The sequence below is a fragment of the Petaurus breviceps genome, unplaced genomic scaffold, assembly GCF_028583685.1.
Source record: "Petaurus breviceps papuanus isolate PSGF00001 unplaced genomic scaffold, PetGlider_PUasm1.0 184, whole genome shotgun sequence".
Lineage (NCBI taxonomy): Eukaryota > Metazoa > Chordata > Mammalia > Diprotodontia > Petauridae > Petaurus > Petaurus breviceps.
The window spans coordinates 3,395,253-3,423,095 of record NW_027185793.1 but is presented as its reverse complement, the minus strand read 5'-3'; the positions used below and the strand labels follow the sequence as shown (position 1 = coordinate 3,423,095).

The 27,843-nt window shown below is 37.5% G+C and overlaps 1 protein-coding gene across 10 annotated transcripts in view; it reads right to left on the bottom strand.

The window, feature by feature from the left end:
- Positions 1–27,843, bottom strand: part of PAM (peptidylglycine alpha-amidating monooxygenase) — a 369,904-nt gene that overhangs the window by 176,928 nt on the left and 165,133 nt on the right. For all 10 annotated transcript variants that reach the window (XM_069088092.1, XM_069088091.1, XM_069088094.1 and 7 more), the window contains one exon: positions 24,880–24,967. In XM_069088092.1, the coding sequence (XP_068944193.1) occupies positions 24,880–24,967 (88 nt within the window). The remainder of the gene's footprint in view (positions 1–24,879; positions 24,968–27,843) is intronic.

Below are 27,843 nucleotides of genomic sequence, written 5' to 3'. Positions count from 1 at the left end.
GTCTCATCGTTACTTTATTTTCTTTTTATCTGGATACTGGAGGAGAAGGAAATGTGAGGGGGTAATAATACCTTTTATATTTGACCTCGTTTCTATAATTTTAATAATTAAAGCTTTATAATAATTTACAGTGGACATTGCAATACTCCAACTTGACAAGGTTGAAGCAAGTCCATTTTAAACATCCTTCATTCAGATTCATTGTTATAAAATGTGCCCAGCAGCACTGAACACCCATAATCTGTGATTTGGATACCATTTTCATGTCACAACCAAGGCCTCATACCAATGTGTTTTTAGCTCTCCAAGTTGGTTGTTTACTGACCTGTGAAATCCAATTGGTGAGCCACATGGTCCCTTTTGCATCTTCTGGTTCAGTTTCTATACAGATTTGGATGAATTCATGATCAAGGACATTTTTTCTTTTTTTTTTCTTTTTAACTTTTTTTGCCTTTTTGGGGGAGAGCAATTGGGGTTAAGTGACTTGCCCAAGGTCACATGGCTAGTTTTTGTGTTAAATGTCTAAAGCCAAATTTGAACTCAGGTCCTCCTGACTCCAGGGCCGGTGCTCTATTCGGGGTTCCACCTTGCCACCCCCAAACAATTTTTAACAATTTTTTTTCTTTTTTTTGGAGTGGGAGGAAGGGCAGTTGGGGTTAAGTGAGATCAAGGACATTTTCAAAACCTTTCCAGTGCCTCAGCACCAGATTTTGAAGGCACTGCTTTTCCCCCCATACCTCCCACTTTACATCAAAGTTCATTTCTAGGTCAATCAGTTTACATAGCCTCTGCAGCTGCTTCATCTATTTTTTTTTTAATGTTCAAAAACTTCATGCAATTTTTTATAAAAAAGCAATTGTGTGAGGGATTTAACATCTATCTTAATTTTCCTTTTTCAGTATGTGGGCAGGAATGAACCCGTGGGTGCATCTGACCAGAAGAGAGAATTATAGATATTTGGGAACCAGAGAGCTCCTGATGTGAAAACTTTTTTCCATCTATAAGTTGGCTGCAAAAAGGAAATTTTACAAAATTTAATATAAAACATGCAAGCCAGTAACTTTCTCATGATTCACCATCAAGAATAACATATCTATGATAAAGGATCAGTAAGATGTGTGACCTTGTAATGTAATGCCAAGGAAAAGCAACTTCCCAAGGTTCAAAATACCAGCATAGGTGCTCTCCATTTTATTCAGTGACCAACCAAGAACAGAGAAGATCAAAACATGACATCATTCCAAAATACAGCATTTACTAAGTGTGATTAAATAATCTCCAAGGACTACCCCACCCCAGGACCTTCCAATCATTCAATCAATTACAAAGTCCCTGGTCTAAATACTTCTCCACCCCTAGGCTATACCTTTATTTGTCAATCACAGAGCACAAAAAGGTCAAAAGTTCCCCACCCCTGGATCACAATTGAATCTACCCCAGAGTTACATCAAGTTTAAACACAGCACTTAATACCCAAATGGAGGTCTTTTCTTCATCTTGACTTGAGGCAAGTTCTCAGCAATCTTAGTTCCTGGGGAGACAAGGCTTAGCAAGGCCACAAGATACATTGCTAGTCCCTCCATTAATTCATCCTCTGTCTGTAGAACAGTCCTAGAACCCCTGAAAACATTAGCAAAACCCTCTCCTAGGATTTCTGTAAACATACAACAAGAAAATCCTTCTTCAGGGCTTCTGAACCAACAGAAAGGTTCCCAGACCCCTGCAACAACAGCACTGTCCTTCACCAGTGGACAGTATCCACTTTCTGTCTGCAGGACAGTCTCAGGGCTTCTTAACCAAAAGCCGGGTTCCAGGACTTCTTCAACAACAGGACTGTCTTTCACCAGTGGACAAATCTGGCAAAAGAACATCAAAACAGACAGACAAAGTACCAGCAAAACAGCCATGTCTCCTCAGTCCTTGGCAGCTCAGGGGGCAGGTCTCAAAAGTCCAGGGCGATTCAAAGCGGCCACCAGCAATTCTCTTAGTCTCTCTCCCTGCCTCCACATGGGTGCTGCTTCCAAAAAAAAGGTCTTCCGCCTCTCTCGTCTCTCCAAATCCACGTCACCAGCTCCTCCCAGTTCAGGACTCTCCCTTCACATCAACAAGTCCATCCCACAGGTGGGACCAACAAGCTCTGGGTTTTAACACAATCAATCTGAAAACCAAGCCCAATACAGGGGAATCTCCACATTCCATTACTATCACAGACCTGTGAGATGAACAAAGTCCTACAATATATCGTGTCAAGTATGTCAAAGGCTTGGGAGGTTGGAATGTGACTAGAAACGAAAACACTTTCTCTTTCATTTTATACTATAATAGCTAAGGAATTGACATTGTCAATTGTGATGAACTTTGTATCTCAATATCTTGAGTTTGTTGAGCTACTTAAATTCAAATGTCTGAGCTTTCAGGAAAGATCATAAATATCCAAGTGTGGAAGATCTAGGTAGTTGCCCAATCTTTGATTAAATAAACTAAATATTACCTCTGAGAAGGAAGTGAAAGTAGTGAGTGGAAAACACCAGAATGAAAAATATCAGGGAACAATGTCTGAGTAATAAATAATATGATATATAAGTAAGACTTGTCTGTAAATAACCACTTGATTTTCTAGTCATTTCAATTATTGAGTGGCGGTTTATACAAATGCTTCTGAATTTTAATGCATTGTTAAGCATTGCTAAATGATTAAATACAAATAAATTCTAATAGTTTTACCTGATACTCTGAAATAGTTCCTTTCTCTTCTGCATGGTTTACCAGTGCTATGTGTCTGGCTTCAACGTTCACACAATTCATTCAATTCCATTTTTCATTTTAGTGTATTACCAGCAGCACTCAGGGATGGAGGAGGAACAAGAATAGGGATTGTCAGGATGGGAATTATTAGTTTATCTGAATTTTGGCATCAGAATCTTTCAAAAAAGAAAGCTATTTAATAGCCCTCGTTTGATGATTTACAAATTGAAGCTGGGACGAGATACTACATAGCCCTGACATCTTGTTATTATACTCGCTTAAGCAACCCAAATTACTCTGAAATATAACATCTATATATACATAGAAGATACATACAAAATATATACATCAAATGACATTTTAGAAAGCCAAAGCTGTCACACTATTATGACTGGCACATCCCAAATTGTCTTGGAATTTCTGTATCCAATTTTAAATATGAATATTGGAGGGAAAATATTTCCCTTATTGACTTTATTTATTTATGTATTGATTTATTTGTTGCAAAGGGGTGGCACTCTCAAAATTTAATTTTATGGTTGGAGTGGTTGTATTTTCAAGGCATTTTAAAGAGGGAAGGATACCAAAAAGTTGGGAGAAGGGAGGAGAGGTGGGAATCTGACCTTACTATTACCAAAAAAGAAAAGAAAAAAAAGAAACAACTATCAATTATCCTTACTTTCCTATGTCCATAAAATTTTATGCAAGTACAATGCAATACACATGCATTTGAAGGCATCCTTGATGACAGTAAGAGAAGGGAAGGACATTCAAAATTATATTTTATGTTAGGGCACATCTTGATAGTCGTAAAACTGACTGAAAGGTGTAGAGAACACAAGATCCCAATGACCTCACTTGCTGAGGATAAAAAAGTATTTGACTCATTAGAATAAAACAATACTTTAAAGGATCTACCATTCCTTAGCACTTCAAATGGATTTGTTGTCTCACTGGCATACATGTTACCTCCAACGATGCAGATCTCAACCTATCCGTTTCTACTTATCTTGTACAACTCTTATCTATGTCCTTTCCTAAATCTGACCCAGTGGGCTGAAGGGGCTACTTCATATTCTCTTCAATTTGTGTAAATGTCAGGGGAGCATATGCGCTAACTTCTCACGACCTGAACAGGCTGTTGTTTTTTCTGCCTTTACATTTCTCTCTCTTTTTTTTTTTTTTTACCACTTTGGCATCATTCCTCATTTGTAACACGCAGGCTATTCACAATTACCATGCATATTTCTATTGTCCTTTTATGATCCTCAATTTCAAATCTTCAGTGATAATAACATTGATGGTGTTTCCACACAATGTAATAGGAAAAAAAGACTAGTGTTAAGAAAGTGGCCTTTGTTTCAGGGAGAAACTAGGGGTCATCAAAAACTGCAGCTCCCCAAATTCAATGCAAACTACCCTCTCTTTCCTCCTATTAATTTCTAGTGTTGATGCAAGCTCTACAGGTTGTCCATCCAAATGCTACTTTGGCCCATAGACATTCTCTATCCTTTTGGTTTTTCTTATGTGAATAGTTTTTAGGGTAAACTGTCTTGATTAATGAAAGAAATGATTATTAATAACCAATGATTTGGAGAGATCCAGAGTTCCCACTTTTCCTAAAGTTCTCATTTCAAAATTTCAGTCTCTGAAAGTTGAACTAACTTTCTTCTTTATCAGACCCCACTCAACCTTACAAGGAATCTCTAATCTAAAGTAAATTCCATTCAATCAAGCTTGGGTGGAGGTAGACTTTTTGTCTAGATTGCCCAAGGCTGGGGGTGGTCTGGGTATGAGGATAGTCTCTCTCTCCAAGAGTAATATGATGTTATTCTCAGCTCTTCATTGTAATATTCATTATCTCTCATTACTTGTTAACCAATCAGTGTTGACTGCCACTCTCTGTTACACCCACTTTTCCAAGGCCATGTGAGCCTGCTGCCATGAGGCTGGTCTTTGGCATTCAAGATTACCACTGAACCCTTTTATTAAAATGCTGGCATTATTAATAATTACCCAGAAATCATTTCTTTCAAACTTTGTAAATGCCACAGTGATTATGAAATCTCAGGAAGTTCTGCAGTATTTTGTGGTTTGCACCATCAGTACAATACCATTCACCAAAAGGAACGACTGGAGTACCTTGTCATCCATAGGAAATGCTACTGCTTCTTGGATGCTATGCTTTATCTCCTCTATGACAGTGCTCAACATCTTGGATGAGCATGTCTCTCTGACTTATGCCTTGCTTGATCTTAATTATTTGTTGAACAAAGTTGTATCTATTACATACTTCAAGCTGCCACATATGTTATTAACATATGCATGGGAGGTACCCTGTTGGAGGAGGGCTCTTGAAGTGGAATTTTGTTTTTCTGAATAAGTGCTTTTTTAAAATTAAAAAAATGAGCACAGTAGTCTTTTGCATTCACTCTACCTTTCAATTATATGAATGTGTAGCCTCTGGCACAGATTTTCCATACTATACTTGATTTATTATAGATGTTTTTTATATCTGTGTTTTCAGGACTATTTCCACAATAATCTGAGAGTAAAAAATGTTAGTAAAAATTTTGTTATTAAAAAACACTTTATATATTTCTGACACTTTTTGTTTCCAAGTCTGCTCGTGAATTGTTTATTAGACATTTCAAACTAGACGTTTAATGGGTATCTTAAACTCAATACATCCAAGAGAGAAGTCATCAAATTCCCCCTCCCCCAATCTAGTTCTTTTCCAAACTCCAAATTACTGTGAAGGTCACTCACTGGTGGTGCTCTCCTTCTGGTCCAAAAGGTTTCCAACTTTGGTGTCATCTTTGACTCATTCACCCCATATATCTGATCAGTTACCAACTTACACAATGTTCTTCTCCATGCTCTCTACAATCCAGCAATACTGGACATACTACTTGCTATTCCCTACACAGTATTCCATCGTCTATCTTCATACCTTTGCCCTGGTTACATCTAGTGGCTAGAATGTTGTCCTGTCAAACCTCTGCAACTGTTTCCTTCAAAACTCAGCTCAAGTACCACCTTTCAAAGGAAGCCTCTTCTGGTCTCCTCCAGCTGCTAGTGCCTTCCCCTTCAAGGTTTCATATACTTGAGTTCTACATATCAGACAAAATATTATCTCCTCAACTAGAATGTAAGTTCCTTGAGGGCAGTGTTTGCTTTGCTTTGGTTACATATCCCCAGAACTCAGCACTATGCCTAGTGTGTATAAGCACTGATAAATGGTCACTACTCTCTGGTAGAGATTTGTTGTCCTTGTTTCAGTTCCATCCTTGAATGCCTAAGTGATGGCTTTGCTCACCAAGTTTTCTTGTTTCTTTTTGCTTTGTGAGTTGGTACTGCTCATATCACCTTCCACTATCCTTTTTCTCTAAGACTTTAAAACATAAATTTATATTCTCAACCTGTATTTTCTTTATCTGCCAAATTCATGTCCTTGGGAAGCTGATCAAGGCTGAGATTTTTAGGCTTTCTTGGTCTCTTTGTTATATAATTTGATTTATAACAGTTAAATTTCTGTATGAAATTGTTAGAATCAGTTTAAATGCTCTTTCTTCTAAATATTTTACATGTTTCATCATTAATAATTTGTTTAAGTAGGACAGGTGGGAGTTATGCTAATGTACATTGTATCTTTTACTCAGTTTAATCTTTTTTTCTGTTTTAAAAATTAATTCTGATTTTCTTTCTAACAAGTTGGTGGTTAGAATATATCTAGACATCTGATTTCAGGGATGATTCCAGGAATTTCTGGAGTGCATTCACACATAAGAAGTGAGAAATGGATGATGATTGAGAAAGGAGCCTGAGAAGGTACACTGAGACAAGATAGAGAAGTGTCATAGAGACCCAGAAAGGAGAAAATATTCATGAAGAGAGAGTATGTAACAATGTTGAATGGTTCAGAAAAGGTTTGATGGATGCGGACTGTAAAGGCTACTGAGGGAAGGGGATAAGCATTTATATGGCTTCTCCTATGTGCCGGACACTCTGCTATGCCCTTTACAAATATTATCTCATTTGATATTCACAATAACCTATTCTCATCTTATAGGTGAGGAAAATGAGGCAGATAGAGGCTAAGTGACTTGCCCAGGGCCCTGTAGCTAGTTAATATCTGAGGCCATATTTGAAATTGGGTTTTCCTGACTGTAGGCCCAGTGTGCTACACATTGTACCACCTGATGCACCACCTAGCTGCCTAGCTCCTCTCTTTTCTTCCCTACCCCCCCCCCATCCTGGTAGAGAGATCTACTGGGTCCTTCAACTTTATACGGAGTACCCACATCAGTAAAGTCACAGATCCATCAAAGTAAATAGGATTTGACAGTCAGCTGCTTATTAAATGACTATTCACTATTATATGACTAAACCACTATCATGGATAGAATAAATTTCATAATAGGATTTTTCTTGGAGGAATTTAAAACTGAAAACCAATTCCCACATTAAATTAAATGGACTACTGGGAAAATAAAATAAGGAAAGAATAGTAGAAATAACTCATATTTATATAACAAGTTAAGATTTACAAATCACTTTCTGCAAAACTATTATTTTATGAATTACAGTATTACTGCCATTTTGCAGATGAAGAAATTAAGACTCAGAAAAATCAGGTGAGTTGTGCACAGCTAGGATCAGAATTAGAATCAGAAACCAGGTTACTGCCATGTTCAGTGTTCTTTCTACTATAAAATGTTATTTTCAGGTTTTTTGCATTAACGTTCACTAATTAACTGGTGTCTGACTAGGCACTTTATTTTGGGGGACAACTCTTAATATGTCATATATGTCATGTTATGGGAATTTTGTTTTCACAGAATCAGAGAATAACAGAATTTTCAACTTAGAAGGGTATTCAGCAGCCATCCGGTTCAACTCATACCACTACTAAAACGGGCAACTAGTGGTTATCTAATCTCTGCTCGAAGACTTCCAAGGAAAGGAGCACTACCTCCCAAAGCAGTCCATTCCACTGTGAGATATCTAATTATTAGAAAGATATTCCTTATATTTTCCCCTACATTTGCCTCTGTAATTCTTCTCTGGTTCTATCTTTTATATGGCCAAATAGAGGAAGATCGTTTGGCTATTGAGAATAGAACTCTGTTCCAATAACAGTCTTTCAAATCCCTGAAGATAAATATTAAGCCACCCCTCCACCCCCATTCCGTAAGAGTGCTCTCTTCTAAACATCCTTCAACCTCTATTTCATGACTCAAGGCCCTTCAACATTCTGGTTTCCATCCTTTGGACACTCTCTTAGGCTTTGTGCACAACTTTTCAGGTATGATCTGACCTAGTACATAGTAGATTCGGTGATCACATCCTCATTCCTAGATGTTATGCCTTTCTTCATACAGCTCGAGATAGCATTCCTCTAACAATCAGATTTATTAACTTATTGTCTGCTCAAATCCCCACATCTTCAAGCAAACTGCTGACTATGCAGTCTAATCATGCCTCCTCTTTCTAGCCCTTGTGAAAATGATTTCTGAACTCAGATATAAGACTTGACATTTACCCTTATTGAAGTACATCGTGTTAGACTGGAGTAGCAAAGAATAAACATTTATTAAGCGCCTACTAAATTCTAGACATTGTACTGTGAGTTTTCTTTTAAACCACCAAATGTTATCTCATTTAATCTTTACAACTACTCTTCAAGGGGCTATTATTATCCCCATTTTACAGTTGGGAAAGCCAAAGCAAACCGAAGTTAAATGACTTGCCCAGAATCACATAGCTAGTGAGTGTCTGAGATCAAATTTGAATTCAGTTCTTCCTGACATCATGCATAGCACTATTTATTGCACCCATAGCTACCTCCTAAGATTCAAGCTTGCGAGGATCTTTCCATATTCTGAATGTCACCTTATGTGTTAGCTACTACTTTCAATTATTTTATCATCTGCAAATCTGATAAGAATTGCATCCATATCTTTGTTCAAGTTATTGATAAAAATGTCAGACAGCACAGTTCCAAGCACAGATCCCTGAACTACTCTAGAGGTGATTTAGGGATACTGTACTATTAACTGACTTCTGAAATCCTACAATTTAACCAGATTGAATCCATTTAGTTGTACTTTTGGCTAATCCACATTTCTCCATTTTTTTCAACAAGAACAGTACAAAATATTTTAAACACTTAAAATCTAGGTAGACCTCATCTACAGCAGCCCCTGATCTACCAGTTTAATAACTGGAAAAAAGAAATGAGTTTAGTTTTACATGACCTGTTTTTGATGAAACTATACTGCCTTGTTAAAAAAAAAATTTTTTTTTGACATAGGTAACCCTCCCTGTAATTGTTTTACAGAATCAGCTGAGCTAAAATCACTGTACATTTGTATGGTTCACATTTTCCATTTCTAAATGAAACTATAGATGCTTTTACCTAAAAGGATCAAGGAGGTAAATTTGAGACAGTTTATTGTGGCTTTCTTAAAGGATACTATGAAAATGCAGAAAATGGTGGTTATTTTTTGAGATATGACCACAAGGATAGGAAGAATTGGGTAATTAAGACATTCAGAACAAAGCACATTAATCATTCTGGATGTTTTTCTTAAATTGTTTCTGTAAATGGATTCAATTAAAAAATTTTAAAGAGGTTCATAGCCACTAATTACTTCTTAGTATTTCAAGTTTAAAAAAGATGAGAATTCCTTGGGGCAGCTAGGTGGCGCAGTGAGTAAAGCCCAGGCTCCGAGTCAGGAGGACCTGAGTTCGGTTCCAGCCTCAGACATTTAGCACTCACACAAAAAAAAACTAGCTATGTAACTTTGGGCAAGTTACTTAACCCCAATTGCCCTCCAAAAGGCAAAAAAAAGAATTAATATTTGAAAATAATACTATCTTAGGTTTCTGAACTTTTGGTGTATAAGTATCTCAACTTAAATTGACTCAGAAAGCATTCTGATGTCATGCATATTTCTAAGTGTATCAAGTAAAGGGAGAGCCAGTGTGCCATTCTGAATTATCCATATAAAGCATGATTGACTGTTAAAGATATCTCTGGTTATATCTGCTAAAGGACATTTAAAATCCAAAGTTATTCTGGAAAAACCTTCACTGATAATTCATTTCCTTACATTTTTTGCTGAGGGGAAAACTGTCATGCCCTCAAGTTATATCTGCATTGTCTTGAATTTTAATATTAATTGATCAAAGGCTAAGTTTTTTTCTCTAATTTTGCTGTGTGCTTAGATTATCCTAAACTTTCAACATTATAACTAATATAAGTCAAATTTTTATATCTTAAAACTGGACAATCATGACTAGGTGATGTCCATAATTTGCTCTATAAGTTTACTGACAATTGCTCCAATATTGAATAGGTATCTATTAATGAATTCTCTACTAGGTATACAGTGATATGTTAATGTAAACCATGTGCAAAGGGATAGTTAAATATGGATGGTGACTGAAAAGCTCTATGGTGATTATAGAAGCATATTTTGAGTTTTCCCCTCCAAAACAAGACGTTAAAACAGAAAATTTTAATATACATGCTACCTGATACAACCCAAATAGTCTCTAGTTCGTTGATTCACCAAGCAGCATTTATTAACTACCTGTTATATCGGAACTAAAGATACAGAGACAAGATGCAAAATAATCCCTTCTGTTAAGGAGAATATATTCTATTGTGGTGATACAGGTGGAAGTGAGAACAGTGGTACATAACATATAACTAGCAAAATAAATACAATATAATTTGAGGAGGGAGAGAATATTAACAACCATCAGAATAGGAAAGCCTTCCTGTTGGAGTTGACACTGAAGTTGAATCTTGAAAGAAGCAAAAGAATTTAAAAGGAAGATCAAGGCAGTGCATCATAGGCATGTGAGAGAGTCTGCCCCAAAGCCCTGAGGCCCAGGATGAAATTCTGAGTTAGAGGAATAGCAAGCCAGTGCCTTTAGTTGGAAAAGAAATTGTGTGTGTGAAAGGAGGTCATATGAAATGTGAAAAGTTGGAATGGAATCAGATTTGGAAGAATTTTCAATTTCAAACTGAGGAGTTTGTATTTTAAGTTAGTTTGTATTTTAAGTCAGACTTGGAGGGAGGTGATATTGGAAGCAAAGTAGGCTTAAGATTCAATTAGGAAGCTATTATAATAGCCCAGGTGAGCATTGATGAGGACCTGAACTATCTCTATGGCAACGACTGAATTGGAGAGAAGAGCATAAATGCAAATAATATTGTGGAGGCAGAAATGATAAGTCTTAGAAACTAACTGGCTATGGGAGAGAAGAGAATAGGAATACTTGCCATATGATATCAGAATGAATTTCTCAAATGTTTATTATAGAGACTGGATCCTACTGAGACTGTTAACAGCAGCAGAGAAACTAGTAACAATTTGTAGTAACAAAACTAGCAGCAATCGTGACATTTATTTTTATTAAGACTGACACTAGTCTTCTAGGAACTGGCCATTTGCCTAAGGAATTTCCATCACTTTCTTTAATTTATGCCACCTAAAAGTCAGCCAAGAAAATTATGTGTGGTGCCTACAGACTAAAACTTGATGCAAAGCAAAGCTGTAAGGGTCCATTATGCAATGTACTGTAAGTCTATCAACACACTTGAATAATGCTGTGAGGAGGGGGAAAGAGACAGATTTTCCACTGAAGTCTGGGCAATATTCCAGTGTATATTGCAGTTCCCTTAACTTTCTGTGATTAAGTCCAAGGCTTAGGAAGGCACAGAATATATTTTGGGGACCCGAGTGATTTTCATTCGTGCATTCCAGGAGGATATAAATGAAGAATTCTGAAGCTTTGTGACTTTCCAGGAATGAAAGAGAAAGGATGGAATTTAATTTGGGTCAATATGGAGGAAAAAGCCTTTAAGAGAGGCAACCAGAATTATGGGCATCAGAAATTTGTTTTAAGTGCTCGTAATTACCTATGGGAGAGAATACTGTCGAAATATAAGAAAGGTCCACTGTTGTTCTTAACCCAAAGATTTAATATTGTCACCTGATGTAATAGTAATGCAATTTAAAGATTCCCCTGTATTGGCTTGGTTTTTGGTTTGATTGTGTTAAAACCCAGAGCTTGTTAATCCCACTTGTGGGATGGACTTGTTGATGTGAAAAGAGAGGGCCAAACTGGGAGGCGCTGGTGACGTAAATTTGGAGAGACACAACAGAGAGGCTGAAGAACTTTTTTGGAAGCAGCACCTTTGGAGGCAGAGAGAGACTGAGAGGATTGCTGAGGGCCACTTTGAATTTCCCAGGACTTTGAGAGCTGCCACCCAGAGCTGCCAAGGACTGAGGAGACATGGCTGTGATGCTGGTACTTTGTCTATCTGTTTTGATGTTTTTTTGCCAGATTTGTCCACTGGTGAAGGACAGTCCTGTCGTTGCAGAAGTCTGGGAACCTTGCTGTTGGTTCAGAGCTCTTGAGACTGTTCTGCAGACAGAGAGTGAATTCTGTCCACTGGTTAAGGACAGTCCTGTTGTTGCAGAAGTTTGGGAACCTTGCTGTTGGCTCAGAGCTACTGAGACTGTTCTGCAGAAAGAGAGTGAATACTGTCTATTGGTGAAGGACAGTGCTGTTGTTACAGAATTCTTGAAACCTTGCTGTTGGTTCCGAAGCCCTGAAGAAGGATTCTCTTGCTGTATGTTTACAGAAATCCTGGAAGAGGGTTTTGCTAATGTTTTTAGGGGTCCTAGGACTGTTCTGCAGACAGAGAATGAATTAATGAAGAGACTGGCAATGTATCTTGTGTCCTTGCTAAGCTTTGTCTCCCCAGGAACAAAGATTGCTGAGAACTTGCCTCAAGTCAAGATGAAGAAAAGACCTCCATTTGGGTATTAAGTGCTGTGCTTAAGCTTGTTGTAACTCTGGGGTAGATTCAATTGCGATCCAAGGGTGGGGAACTTTTGACCTTTTTGTGCTCTGTGATTGAACAAATGAATGTACTTTACTTATGATTGGAAACTAATCTCCATTTGAGAAGAGGGGCTTTGTGATGGACTAAATGAAGGTACAGCCTAGGGGTAGAGTAGTATTTAGAAGAGGGACTTTGTGATTGATTAAATGAATGTAATCTCCTGGGGTGGGGAAGTACTTGATTAAATCAGGTAGTACCTGGAGATTATTGAATCACACTTAGTAAATGCTGTATTTTGAATGATGCCATATTTTGATCTTCTCTGTTCTTAATTTTTCACTGAATAAAATGGAGAGCACCTATGCTGGTATTTTGAACCTTGGAAAGTTGCCTTTGCTTGACATTACATTACACCTGACTAGGCAAACAAGTTGAAGTTATCATCTAGGAAGCAATACAACATAGACAAATAGCTAATTTTTTAAAATGCCATTTAAACAAATAGTCAAGGAGGATTCCTCACATAGAGCATCCTCTATATATTTTAGCTACTTTTCTATTTTGCCTCATCAACATCTGCAGTCCTGTGGAGATAGTGGCATTTAAAAAGACACAGCAGGTGGCTAATAAATAGAAGCAGTTGAAAGGGATTTAACTTAAACCTCAGTAGGACGGTAAAGTACTTTGGTTTTCACTTTAGTAAAGTATCAAGTGAGAACAGCTGGAAATAACCTCATTTAAACAGCTGGAATTCTTCCTTAAAGAGAGACCAAGCAACCTAGAGCAACCATCTTTGATTTTTAACATATTACTTGGCCAGAAACAGATTTAAAATTAAACATTGCTGGAATTTAAGTTGTGAGCAGAAAAGGCCATTTGGTTTAATGGCCCAATATTTCTGAATGACCCACCTTGAGGTTTAGTAATCATATGTAGCTCTAAGCACAAAGCTCCATGCTCAGCAGAACAGAAAATATACCTCTCTTTTTCTCTCTCAAAAGCACCTCAGAGTTAGTTTGCAATTCTCTAGTGCCAGTTAATTTTTAAAAAGTTCTTAGAGTAAATTATGAGATTAATGGACATGTTCAAATAATTTAATTAAATGCTACAATTTACACTATATCCGTAATAAGTTCTTGCCTTTTTTAGTACACTTTCATGAAATCTCATTTATCAAAAACAGATCTTTTATGACTACCCAAATATAAATCATCCATGTCAACAGTGGAAGCAGGTAGGTGGTGCAAGGAAGGGAGCATTAGGCCTAGATTCAGGAAGATCTGTGTTCAAATTTGGCCTCTGACATGTACCAGCTGTGTGACCCTGGGAAAACCATTTATTTTCTGTCTACCTCAGTTTCCTCAACTATAAAATGGTATAATAATAGATCTACTTTGCAGGGTTGCTGTGAGGATCACATGGAATAATATTTGTAAAATCCCTGGCACATGGTAGATGCTTCCTTCCTTGAAAATCTGTAGAACTCAGAATTGCCGAGCGTATTAAGATCTGCCAGCCTAAGCTACAGCCTGGCAAATTCATTCTGCTTTTTCTACTCCTGCTCTTACCTCAATGCTGTTTCTCAGTATAGCTCCCTAGATGGTGTTAATTTTCTCATCCCTTAAAAGCCTGGGAAAGAGAGGATGCGAGTCACAACTGACAGGCATTATTTTCTTTACACAGGTCAGAATAGCTGCTGCTTTTCCATCAGAAGGTGCTTATTTCTGGTCCCTAAGGCATGTTAATTTGGAATTAAGCCTGAAGCTCAATCTAAATATAATGGGAATACCTCACAGTATATTAAAAGGCTTCATGTGAATGTATGCAGTTTAAATGCACATGCATATAATTAACGAGACACATTACCAGCAGGAGATACTAATTTGGAATGAAACACAAAAGGCTAGGATGTGCTTAGACTGATAAAGATACAGATAGAACCTATGATTTAATTTATATTGGGAATGCTCATGTAAAGAAATTTATTTATATAAGGAATGATTTTATTTATGATTTCATTTACATAGGGAATACCCACATAAAGAAATTCCCTTTACCAATTTATATCAGCACCTTTTCTGAAACACAATGGTAGAGAGCTGTCTAGAACAATGAAAGTTTAGAGCTGTCTAAACCAATGACATGGACAGTTACATGTCAGAGATCAAATATGAACCAGGTTTGTGGCTCTTTTAGACAGCTTTCTACCTCACTATGCCACTTTCTTTCATGTTCAGAAAGGTATATTTAAGTTAAGATGCCTACACAATGAAAACATTTCATGCTGACTACTATTTCCATTTACACTTAAAAATTCCTTAATAAATATAAATATAAATATATATATATATATATATTCTAATGAACAGTAGAAAGAGGCAATTACAATGAACAAAGGAGAGCAATTGATCTGTGAACCACAGAACAACCCTTTGCATTCATGTTAAGACTGATTTCTAGAAGATGGGGCCTTTTTTCCAACAAAAAAAACACCTTTTAATTTAAATATAAGCGCTTATTGTCAAAAAACTGACAAACAAATACTGAATCATGAGGAGAAGGAAAAATCCGACCAACCAATGTGAATGGAGAGGAGTCACAGCTTGAAATTTTGGTGCTGAGATATTATTCCATTACCTTATTCATCTTTCCCTCAAAACATTTTCTGTTTATAATTTCCCTACAGCATGAATGAATTCTTGCTATTTCAAAGCATAACAAGCACATTAGTAGGAATCGTAATCAAAATATTTGAGTTGAAGTTTTTTTTCTTTTCCTCTACTAGGGTAAACATATTAATATAACAAATGCAAGACTTGATGCTTCCAGGAAAACAATGCATGATTTTTTTTTTTTGCTGATTGATTTTTTTTCTCCTAAATTCAGGTGTGTGCACAAGAGGCTAAACACTTGAACAAATTCTTCTGGCTATTATTAAACCTCTGCTGCAAAGGTGGATTTTCTTGAGCAGAAGCTTAGAAAAATTCAGTCAATCAGATTTTCTATGAATTAATTCTTTAAGGAGTCATGAATTTCTCCTTTTTATTAAGAAATAAAAAAATACTCCCTCTCTGTACCTTCCCTGCCCCTGTCCCCAAAATAGTATCTTTGAAATGTACATAGAAAAGCTGTATTTTGGAAATCATGCCCAAAATTGTAATAATTCTTCTGTTTTACTGAGTATGTATTCTATTCTCATTTGCAATTTTTTAAAAACCCTGGGAGGAAATTTATAGAGAGATGTGGGAACTTTAAATCAAAATGTGAATAATCACCTTTCAATTACTTCTCTTTCTGATGATTATGAAGAAAACTTGCAACAAAAATATGAAATGGTTAGGTCACAGAGGTGGGGAAGCTGCAGCCTTGAAGCCACATCTGGCTCTCTAGGTTTTCAAGTCTAGTCTTTTGATTGACTCCAAACTTCACAGAACACATCCCCTAAATAAAAAGATTTGTTCTAAAGCTTAGACTCAGTCAAAAGGCCGCACCCAAGGACCTACCAGGTCACACGTGACTATGAGGCTGAAGGTTCCCCACCCCTGCAAGGAGAAATGCAGCAATCAATTTGAAATCTATTTACCATGATACAGGCACAAGGAATTATTATGAATTGTATGTTTCTAGCAACTGCCTGACACAACAGTGAATTACCTATGCCTTTAGTCAACCATGTCACATACACCCAACTACTACTGACTGGTTAACTCTGAATCAGCACTTCAGAATAGAACTTACCTCCACAGAATCCCAAATTGATAGATTAATGGCCTTTAAAGTACTTTAAAAACTCATCTAGTTTTACATTGAGGAAACCGAAACCCAGAGAAACTATGATTGCAAGTCATACTCCTGATTTCTGGGAGAACTATGTATAGATATAGAGCCCAGTTCTTCTGATTCCTACTCTAATATACTTTCTGCTACATTTTTTCCTCAAATAAAATTTTAATGAATTTTAAATTAAATCATTCTTTAGTGTAAAATTTTTTAAAATTAAATTTTGTTTATTTTTAATTTACAACATTCATTTTCACAAAATTTTGAGTTACAAATTTTCTCCCCATCTTTCCCCTACCCACCACCCCAGAACAGCAATCCCACTGAATACCCCCTCCTCCAAACTGCTCTCTCTTATATCCTCCCTCATTACCCCTCCAACTTTCCAGTAGGATAAGATGGATCTCCATACTCCAGGGCCTATATATCTTATTTCCCAGTGCATGTAAAATAATAATAATAATAATATTTTTTTAAACATTTGATTTTAAAACGTTGAATTCTTTCCCTTCTTCCCTCTTCACCCACCCTTACTGGGAAGATAAGCAATTCAATATAGGTTGTACATGTGCAGTTACGCAAAACATTTCCATAGTGGATATATTGTAAAAGACTGACTATATTTCCCTCCATCCTATCCTGCCCCCCACTTGTTCTATTTTTTACTTTGACCCTGTCCCTTTTCAAAAGTGTGTGCTTCTAACTACCTTCCCCCCATCTGCCTTCCCTTCTATCATCCTCCATCTTGTCCCCTCCCCCCCACCTTCCTGTAGGGTAAGATATCCAATTGAGTGTGTATGTCATTCCCTCCTTAAGCCAAATTCAATGAGAGTAAGTTTGACCCATCCCCTTTTGCTTTCCTGTTCTTCCCCTCCATTGTAACAGTTTTCTCTTGCCTCTTTTATAGGAGATAATTTAACCTATTCTCTCTCCCTATCCCCTTTCATTGTATTCCTCTCACCTCTTAATTTTTATTTTTTAAAATATCATCCCTTCCTATTCAATTGATCCTGTGCCCTCTGCCTATGTATACATGTACACACGTATTCATATGCACATGCACCCTATATATAAACATATTTATGTATACATATACATTTATATTTCCTTTAACTATCCTTATGCTGAGAAAAGTTTCACAAGTTACAATTATTGTTTTTCCATGTAGGAATGAAAATAGTTCAACTGTGATAAGTTCCTTATGATTTCTTTTCCCTGTTTACCTTCTCATGCTTCTTGTATTTGAATGTCAAATTTTCTATTCAACTCTATTTTTTTTCATCAAGAATGCTTGAAAGTCCTCTATTTCATTGAATGATCATATTTTCCCCTGAAACATGATACTGTTTGGCTGGGTAGATGATTCTTGGTTTTAATCCCAGCTCCTTTGACCTCTGGAATATCATATTCCAAGCCCTTTGATCCCTCAGTGTAGAAGCTGCTAGATCTTGTGTCATCCTGATTGTGTTTCCACAATATTCAAATTGTTTCTTCTTGGCTGCTTGTAATATTTTCTCCTTGATCTGGGAACTCTGGAATTGGCTATAACATTCCTAGGAGTTTTTTTTTGGGGGGGTGGTATCTTTTTAAAGAGGTGAACAATGAATTCTTTCAATTTCTAGTTTGCCCTCTGGTTCTAAAACATCAGGGCAATTTTCCTTGAGAATTTCTTGGAGGATGATTTCTAGGTTCTTTTTTTGATCATGGCTTTCAGGTAGCCCAATAATTTTTAAATTACCTCTCCTGGATCTATTTTCTAGGTCAGTGGTTTTTCCAATGAGATATTTCACATTGCCTTCTATTTTTTCATTTGTTTGGATCTGTTTAATGTTATCTTGATTTCTCATAAAGTCATTAGCTTCCATTTGCTCCAATCTAATTCTGAAGGAATTATACTCTTCAGTGAGCTTTTGAAATTCTTTTTCCATTGGGCAAATTAGGCTTTTTAAGGCATTCTTCTCCTCGTTGGCTTTTTTAGCCTCTTTTGCCTCTTTAGCCAATTTTTAAGGTGTTATTTTCTTCAGTCAGGTAATTGACTCTCTTTTCATGATTTTCTTGCACCATTCTCATTTCTCTTCCCAATTTTTCCTCAACTTCTCTTATTTGGTTTTCAAAATCCTTCTTGAATTCCTCTATGGCCTGTAACCAATTCATATTTTTCTTGGAAGCTTCTGGTACAGGAGTTCTGACTTCATAGTCTTCCTCCTGTTGCATGCTTTGATCCTTTTTGTCCCCCAGAAAGGAATCTAAGGTTTGACTGCTGTGCTTGCTTTGCTTCCTCTGCTTGCTCATGTGGCCACTCAATTGCTTGACTTTTGAGCTTTTTGCCACAGTAAAACTCTGCTTCCAGAGAGGAGAGCTTTGTCCCAAATTGCTAGGGTTTTCTCAGCTTCAAGAGCTATTAGTTGGGTGCCCTCCCTGAAGCCTCCAAAGGCTCTGGCACCTGGTCACATACTCCAGGACAGGGATCCAGATACAAGCAGGTTAAAGCAAAACCCCTCAGAATGGTTGCTTGGTCCCCCTACAATCTGCAGGCTAGGACTTCTGAAGCAGCCATGCTGTGGTTCCAGGGACACTGCAGCCCTACCACTTCTTGCCCCAGGTGGCAGGGGCTGGACCACATGGTCCCCCCCAGTTTCAACAGAGTTTGACACTGAACTTTTACTTTGTCCTTGGCATTTTTGTTGTGATAATTCTGGAAACTGCCACACCTGTTGGTGATCCACTCTCCCAAAGCCTGCTCTAGCCACTGATGGTAGGGGATGCCCTGGAGCTAACACTGTGGGCTCACATGGGGCTGGGCTCTGCTCCCAGCATGCTGCAATGAACACTTCCTGCTAGCCAGCCAGGCTGCCTTCAGCAGGAGACTTGTTCTTCTCTGTCACTCTGTGGGTTCTGTAGCTCTCAAGTTTGTTTAGAGTCCTGTTCTACAGGTATTTGAGGTGGTTACGGGGAAGCAGTTTTCCTGCTTCTATTCTGCCATCTTGTCTCCACCCCTTCTAGTGTAAAATATTTGCTTTCACTTACATTGTAATCAAATGTTTGCACCTGACTTTGTATTTCAAAGTTCCTTCTTTTACAAACCTAAGTAACATCATTATCATTTATCTGGAAAAATAATCTTAATTTAAAATATTTTCATCATATATAAGTGAAATAATTAGCAATCCAAATATGGAGTAAATTTTAAAATAAAACCCTATTAAACTACCTTCTGATTGAAAAAAATATGAGAATTTCACCAAAATAACATAACTATTTAATTGTTGTGCATTCCATTCCAAATCTATAAACCCAGAATATAGTTTTTGCTTCTTGCTGTTGTTTGTCTTTCTTTGTCACAGAAGACCAATGACATCACCAGGATGATGCCTTGACTTGCCAGGGAATTGGATTTAAGTGAGACAGGCTTGTGCAAAGTCATCAGCTTCACTCTCTCCTTCAGAGTCATTCACAATCACTCTGGCTCTCACTGATTGGTCTATAATAAGTCTTTGCTAGGTGGCACAGTGGTCATAGGGCTGGGGTTAAAGTCAGGAAGACTCATCTTCCTGAGTTCAAATCTGGCCTCAAACACTTACTAGCTGAGTAACCCTGGACAGGTCACTTACCCCTTTTTGCCTCAGTTTCTCATTTGTAAAATGAGCTGAAGGAAATGGCAAACTACTCCAGTATTTTTGCCAAGAAAACCCCAAAGTCAGGAAGAGTTAGACACAACTGAAGAGCAGCAACAAATAGCCTTTGTTGTTTGTTTTTTAATATGGTTTGTCACCATTTACTTTTTTGTTATTCTAGTGACCTTGACTTGAATCACTTTATATGGCATTCCATATTTTTGTATTCTTCACATTATTTATGTTTACAGTACAATAGTATCTCATTGCAATAACATACAATATTTATTCAATCATTCTTTAGTTGTAAAAATTTCCACGTTTTTATTACTAAAAGTAAAGTAGCTTTATTTAGGAAATGCTAATCCTTTTTTTTTGGTAAAATGTCAAAGCACACCTTTCATCTCTTCTTCCTTTCACTAAAACCAATTTTTGATCCTCATCAGATCACCAGGATGACTTTTCATCACTTTATTGTGTGTCTTTTAAACATTAGGCAAGAACTTTAGTACTTTTCATCTAGACAACTGGAATAGGCTTCTAACCAGTCTCTAACTCACACTTCTGGTCTCTCCAATCAATCCTTCACCCAGCTGCCAAAATGAGTTTCTTAAAATGCAAATCAGTCAATGTTACTCCCCTACTCAATAAACTACAGAGGCTTATTGTTCCCTCCAGGATCAAATACACTCCTCTGTTTGGCATTTAAATCCCTTCTAAACTAGGTGCAACCTTTCCAGATTTCTTGGACATCTTTTCTCTCCATCTCCACAGTGGTCCAGTCTTCCTGTTGCTCCTCACACTTAGAATTCCCATTTTCCACTGCTGTGCCTTTGTGCTGGCTGTTCCCCATGGATATAACATACTTCTTCCTCCTCATCTATTTTCTCCAAGGATCACTTAAAGTGCCCCCTTCTATATGAGGTCTCTCCTGACCCCACATTACCTTCCCCTAAAATAACCTTGTATGTGTGTATTTCCTTCTTCCTTCCTTCTCTCCTTCTTTCTTTCTTCCTTTCTTCTCTCCTTCTTCCTTCCTTCCTTCCTTCCTTCCTTCCTTCCTTCCTTCCTTCCTTCCTTCCTTCCTTCCTTCCTTCCTTCCTTCCTTCCTTCCTTCTTTCCTTCCTTCCTTCCTCCCTTCTTCCTTTAACTATCATCTATATCAAATCTATCTATCTATCTATCTATCTATCTATCTATCTATCTATCTATCTATCTATCTATCTACACATGTTGTCTTCCATAGGTAGATTTCAAGCTATTAGATGAAATGGATTGCACAGTGATTTACTAAATACCTAGGAGGTATTTAGTAAATGCTTATGATTTAACTGAAAAACAACAACAATAAACAAACAGCCAATAGGACTCAAAGGACTTGATTTTTTTTTTTACCCTATTCTATCTAATCAAAGCAAAGTCAAGTCTGACAAAGAAAGCACATCCCCATATAACCCTCTCAGGTTGCTGTGCTTTTTTTTTTTTTTTTGGACTAACTAAAGAGACCATTATCACTTCATTTATTACCTAGACTTAATCATTAAATAGGCTTTGCCTCAGTCAAATTGAGACCTGTTAAAGACCTTTGCTTAAAAAAGTCCTCCCACTACATTGGGGCCATCTCCAGTCATCCTGATCTGTATCTTCCAACTGGACCCAGATGGCTCCGGAGGAGAAAGTGAGGCTGGTGACTTTGCCCAGCCCTCCCTCACTCAAATCCCATTCACTTGCACGTCATGGCATCATCTCCCTGACATCATCACGTCTTCTTTGAGAACAAAGGGCAAACAACAACAATAATAAGAGTTTTTCCATTGTTATTTCCAGGGATTCAGCAGAATTCACTGAAATGTTCTCCCTTTTCTCAATGGTTTCTATGCTTCTATGATATTTATTCATTTCATTGGCTCCTTTTCTTCTTTGTTTGCTCCTTCCTCTTCTCTGATTTTTTATCAGTTTCTATTCCTTTCTTTTCCCTCTTTGCTGCTTGTTATTATTATTCTTTTGCTCTAATTGTTGCATTCCTCAACCACCTTACTATAATGCATGATGGCTCGATTTAAACTTCATCCAGCAATCTTGCTAGAAGTTCCCTTCCTTTCTCCTTTTACAGTTGTTACCTTTTCTTTTTTTGGTTTATTTAGTGTCCTTTTCATTGTTCTAGGCTGCCATGTGGAAAGTGGGTATGGATGCTACCTTCAATTTATCCCTCTCACCTATAGCCCCCTGTCTTCACTTTTAGGTTATGCTCTTCCCTGCACTTCTGCATCCTTCTTCCATCCTCAGTGGATTGTCTCTTCAAACCATAAGGGAAAGGTGATTTAAAAGGTAAGGGATGGCTAAGTGAATAGCACTGAGTAGACCTTGACAGGCTATGGCAGACAGACAGACATCACAGGTCCATGCTGAAGGAGCTATGGACCCTGGAGGCCTGTTAGATAGAGAATAAGAAACAAAATGGGAAAAAAATAACCTGAATGCCACATTTGAGAAATTCATACAAGAAATTTGCCTGGAGGAGTTAAGAAAAAGTTGTTAATGCCAGATTCAATCTGATGAGTCTGCAACGAGACCTGCTGTTATTCTTTCCTATATTATTTGCCTCATGGGATACATGGTATAGCCTCTCTTCTTGTCTTAATTACTTTATTTGTTATGCTTATTATTATGCTATTTAGTGGGGGGCAGGTGGGAAATAAGGATCAGACTCATCTACCTTGGCAAAAATTATACCATTAATTCTTAATGATACAGATTAGAATATGGCTTAATTTAAAATATCAATTTCCCTGCTGTAAGATACTTTATTATTTATAAAAACTGTGACCTTTTGCTAACTACATAATATGATTTGGAGAGGTTCATACTCTATATAATCAGACAAGTATAATGAAAGTGAAATTTGAATGAAAAGGCAATTCCAAACATTGATCCATGTTTTCTATGTCAGTATCTTCTTTCCTGTGTGCTGTGAATCAGTGGGGGCAGAAGAGTTATTGCCCAGCATCTGTAAAATAGCACTAGTTAGCTCATCAAATGACTCTGTATAATAAATACATAAACAGACTTTCTAAAAGCTGAATAAATGACATGTTTAACAAGGAACTAGCATATAGTGGGTATTTAGTAAATTGCCAATTGACTGGTACACATAATACTATTTTTCAAATACATGTAGAGTATCCAGGGGTGGAGGACCTCCGACCTCTAGGCTACATGTGACCCTACTGGTTCTCAAGTGCAGCCCTTTAATTGAATCCGAACTTCACAGAACAAATCCTCTTAATAAAATTCTTTGTTCTGTAAAACTTGGACTTGGTCAAAAGACCTAGAAGGCCACATGTGAGGGCCCTCACCCCTGTCTATAGAGCCTACTGGTTGGTCTCAATATAATAGTAAGGGAATTTGAAGATTTTCCCTGCCCCTTAATGGGCTTCACTTGGAGCACAACATGAGAAGCTTGCTTGTTTTTCAGGAAGGTCCACCTTTTGTTACTTTCTCTGACCCTGGAGAAGGCTGAGGTGAGGTTTGGCTTTGGGTCTCATTTGTGGGGAGAGTTGTGTGATTTGGCCAGATGAGACTTTGGGCAGCTATTGATACCATCCGACCCCCCACCCTAACCCTGCTTTGAAAACCCAGATATTGGTGCTTCTCTCTCTGGTAATTAACACTATATGTATGTAATGGTCAGACAGCTAGAAGCCCTGTCTGTTTGTCTGCTGAATTGTGTTATTTTCTCTGTCTGTATTTTTTGTCTGCTTGTAATTTCTGTTTGTATTTTCTCTGAAGTTCAGGGTGCTGACTTTTTCCTCTGAACTAGGTAAATGATATATATTTGATTAAACTAAGATTGTTAACCCCTTTTGAGTTGCTTCCCTTTAGAAAAGCAGATCAAAGAACCTGTGCTAGTGGCCATCCTGGGTATGCTAGGGTGCTTGCTGACATACTCTCCCAATTCCAGTTGATCAAATTGTCAAACTGTTCCCCCTAAGCATAGATCTGACCATGTCACACTCCCCTCCTCCATCATTCTCCACTCAAACCTCCAGTAGCTTTCCATTATTTCCAGGATCAAATATAATATTCTCTATTTGAATCCTTTCATAGCCTGGACTCGTCTTACCTTTCTAGTCTTCTTATAGGCTACTGTCCCTCCACAGGTTCTGTGATCCACTGACATTTGTCTCCTTGAAGTTTCTCCCAAAAGATGCTCCATTTCTTAACTGCATTTCTACTGGCAGTCCCCCATGCCTGGAAATCTCTCCCTTCTTATTTTTGCCTCCTGGCTTCCTTCAAGGTTTGGCTAAAATCCCACCTCCTCAAAGAAACTCTGCCCAGCTCTCCTTAATATTAAAGGCTTCCCTCTGAGAGTATCTCCAATTTATCCTGTTATATATCTTATTTCTACTTAATTGTTTTCCTATTGTCTCTCTTGTACACTCTGAAAACAGGGACTGTTTTTTTTTCTTTCTTTGCAACCCTAGCATTTAGTATAGTTACTCACATATGGTAGATGCTTAACTATAAAATCCAAATTTATTTAAAAGCATTATTAAATTCATAATATGTTTGTCATGTAGTTTTTCCAAAAATAAATACTAATAGTATGACTATAATGTGGTTGTATGTGAAATATTTTGCCTTTTAAAAAATTATCCCCCTACTATAAATTTGCTGTCTTCTGATTTATGCTAACAAAGTACAAAGTACGCCACCACATTAGAAAGAAAATGTTTCTCTTCTAGAAAACAAAACAAAACAAAACAAACTACTATGATTATGCTTTTGTTATAGACAGTATAAATGTAATTATTAGTTGTAAATCATATGGTTAAATCTAACTTGTACATAATAAATTTTTGAACTTACCAATAATTTGCAGTGGAGGAAGGCATGTTACATCCAAATAGTAGCATGTGATGGACAGTATCCATGCTGGCACGAGGCTTGAAATCAACTACAAGACAAAATGAGAAATAGGCATGAATGAGTTATGTCCTTGAACTAACATAGCAATATGATGAAGAAATACAGTGCTCTCATTATATGGCTCCTAGCAGTGTAAAATATTTGTGTTTCCTATACTCAGCATAACTTGATAATTTGTTATAACAGGGTAATAAACTGTGAAACAGCAAGGAGCAAAGACTCACTGGCCTCCAAGGACTCCATATGAAATAATTTCTCAGCATATAAAGAGCAGACTACTTTTAAAGGCACAGCAATAATGCAGTACTGCTACCTACAGCCTATTCTTTGATAGCACTGTCCCTGTCAGGTCACTATATAATACGGAATGACATAAAACTATATACCATGCAAATAAAACATTACAATGAAATAGAACCAAAAATGAATGGTTAAAACGTCATCGATGAGGGTTAAGACAATATATCTGAAATTTTCATTTAACAATCAATCACTAGGATATACTTTGAAAAAGTGATTAAATAAGAAAAAAACAACATATAGATGGCACCAATATATACGTATAAATGTATGCATATATATGTGTGTGCATACATCTATACATATGTGTGTGCATATACATAAAATAGGATCTAGAACTAGAAGAAATTTTAGAAATGAAACTCAATAGTCAATTTATAAGTGGGGAAACTAAGGCAGAGGGAAGTAAAATAATTTTCCCAAGGTCACACATATAGTAAGTAGCAGCCAGAAATCATGCCCAGGCCTTCTTAATCCATATTCTGTACCCCTTCTACAATATCACACAACCTCAAGATGAATAAGAGTATGAAGGACACTCAGTCTCAGATACTCAAGAGTCAAATTATTTTCCTGCATAAGTATTCTGTACTTTGTTTTGAAAGGTGATTGAAACTCATTCACTGAATCATACATCTCACTAGTTCTCTTCAAAGTGAAGAAATTAAAGAATGTATATATACATACATATATATATATAACCTTGTAGAATTACAATACAGACAATTATAAAAAATCATAAATGTTGGATTTGATCTGATGAGTCTACAATTAGGCCGATTGTTATTATTTTTTTTCAGTATTATTTGCCTCATGGCATGAGGGATAGTGAGTGAAAATAGTCAGGAAATGGAGTGGCTTGTGTAAAAACAGCAAGGAGGCCAGTACCACTGGAGGAAAGAGTACATGTAGGGGAGTAAGGTGTAAGAAGACTAGAAAGCTATGTTATAAAGGCCTCTGAACACCAAGCAGGATTTTCTGTTTGATTGTGCTTTCAATAGGGAACTACTGGAGTTTACTGAATGGAAGCTGATATTATTAGACATGAACTTAGGAAAATCAGTTTGACAGCTGGGTGGAAGATGGATTGGAAGGGAGAGAAACTTGAGGCAGGGAGACCAAACAAAAGGCTATTTCGATAGTCCAGGAGTGAAGTGATGAGAGCCTGGCTGCAGTGTGAGAAGGTAGATGTTATAAAGGTGAAAATGACAGGATTGGGATATGAGGGAGTGGAGGGAGAATGAAGAGTTAAGGATAACACCAAAGTTGCAAGCTTGGGTGACTGGGAGGATATGGCTACTCTCTACAGTAACAGCAAAGTTAAGAAGAGGGGAAGATAGGGGGCGGCCAGGTGGCAGTGAGTAAGAGCACCGGTCCCAGAGTCGGGAGACCTGGGATTGGTTCCGGCTCAGATACTTAGCACCCACACAAAACACCTGGCCATGTAACCTTGAGCAAGTTATTTAACCCCAACTGCTTAAAAAAAAAAGAAGAGGGGAAGATTTTAGGGCAAGATTAGGAGTTCTTTTAGACAAGTTCATTTTAAGATATCCATAGGCTATCCAGCTTGAGATGTCTAAAGGAAGTTGGAGATGCAAGACTGGGGGTCAGTTAAGAGGCTGGGACTGGAAAAGAAACCATGGAAACAGATGAGATCAACAAGTACTACAGCATAGAGGGAGAAGAGAAAAAGGACCAAGAAAGATCCCCATGGAACACCGGGGTTAGTGGACATGACAGGATGAAGATACAGCAGAAGAAACAGAAGGGTGATCAGATTAGTAGGAGAAACAAAACAGAAAGTGTCACAACAACCTAGAGAAAAGAAAGAGAAAAGGTTGATCAACATTGTCAAAGGCTGCAGAGAAGTCAATTTTGATAAAAAAGAAAAAGGCATAAGATTTGGAAATTAAGAGATCATTAGTAACTTTGGAGAGAGTAACAGTTCCATTTGAATCATGAAGTCAGAAGCTAGATAATAGAGTTTAGAAGCAAGCAAGAGGAAAGGGAGGAGAAGCATCTACTGTGTGGACAGCTTTCTCAAGTTTAGCCATAAAAGGAAGAAGAGATACAGGATAATTGCCAGAGGGGATGGACAGATCAAGCTCAATTCAGCTCAATAAACATTTATTAAGTACCTGCTCTGTGCCAGCCACAGTGTGAGAGCCTGGGATATAAATTTACAAAAGGACAATCCCTTCCTTCAAGGAGCTTACAACCCAATGGGGAAAAACAAGTGAGTTTTTTGAGGACAGGAAACAGGGACATACTTGTAGGCAGGAATACAGCCACTGGGTGAGGGGTGGCTGGGCAGGGGTGAGGGGTGGGTGGGAGATGTGCTGGGAATTAAGTATTAGTAAGAGAGTAGGGAGGAGGCAATTTGCTGAAGACAGAATGGAATGAGATCTCTTGTGTTACTGAGTGACTTGCCCTGGCAAGAAGAAAGGCTAAATCTTTATGTGAAACTGAGGTGAAAGAAAAAGTGGCAAAAGTAATCTGAGTGCTGTGAGATAAAGAATAGAGAAGAAGGAACTTTCTATAAATAGCCTGACTTTTCAGTGCAATATGAAGCAAGGTTCTCAGATGAGAGGATGATGGTAGGGG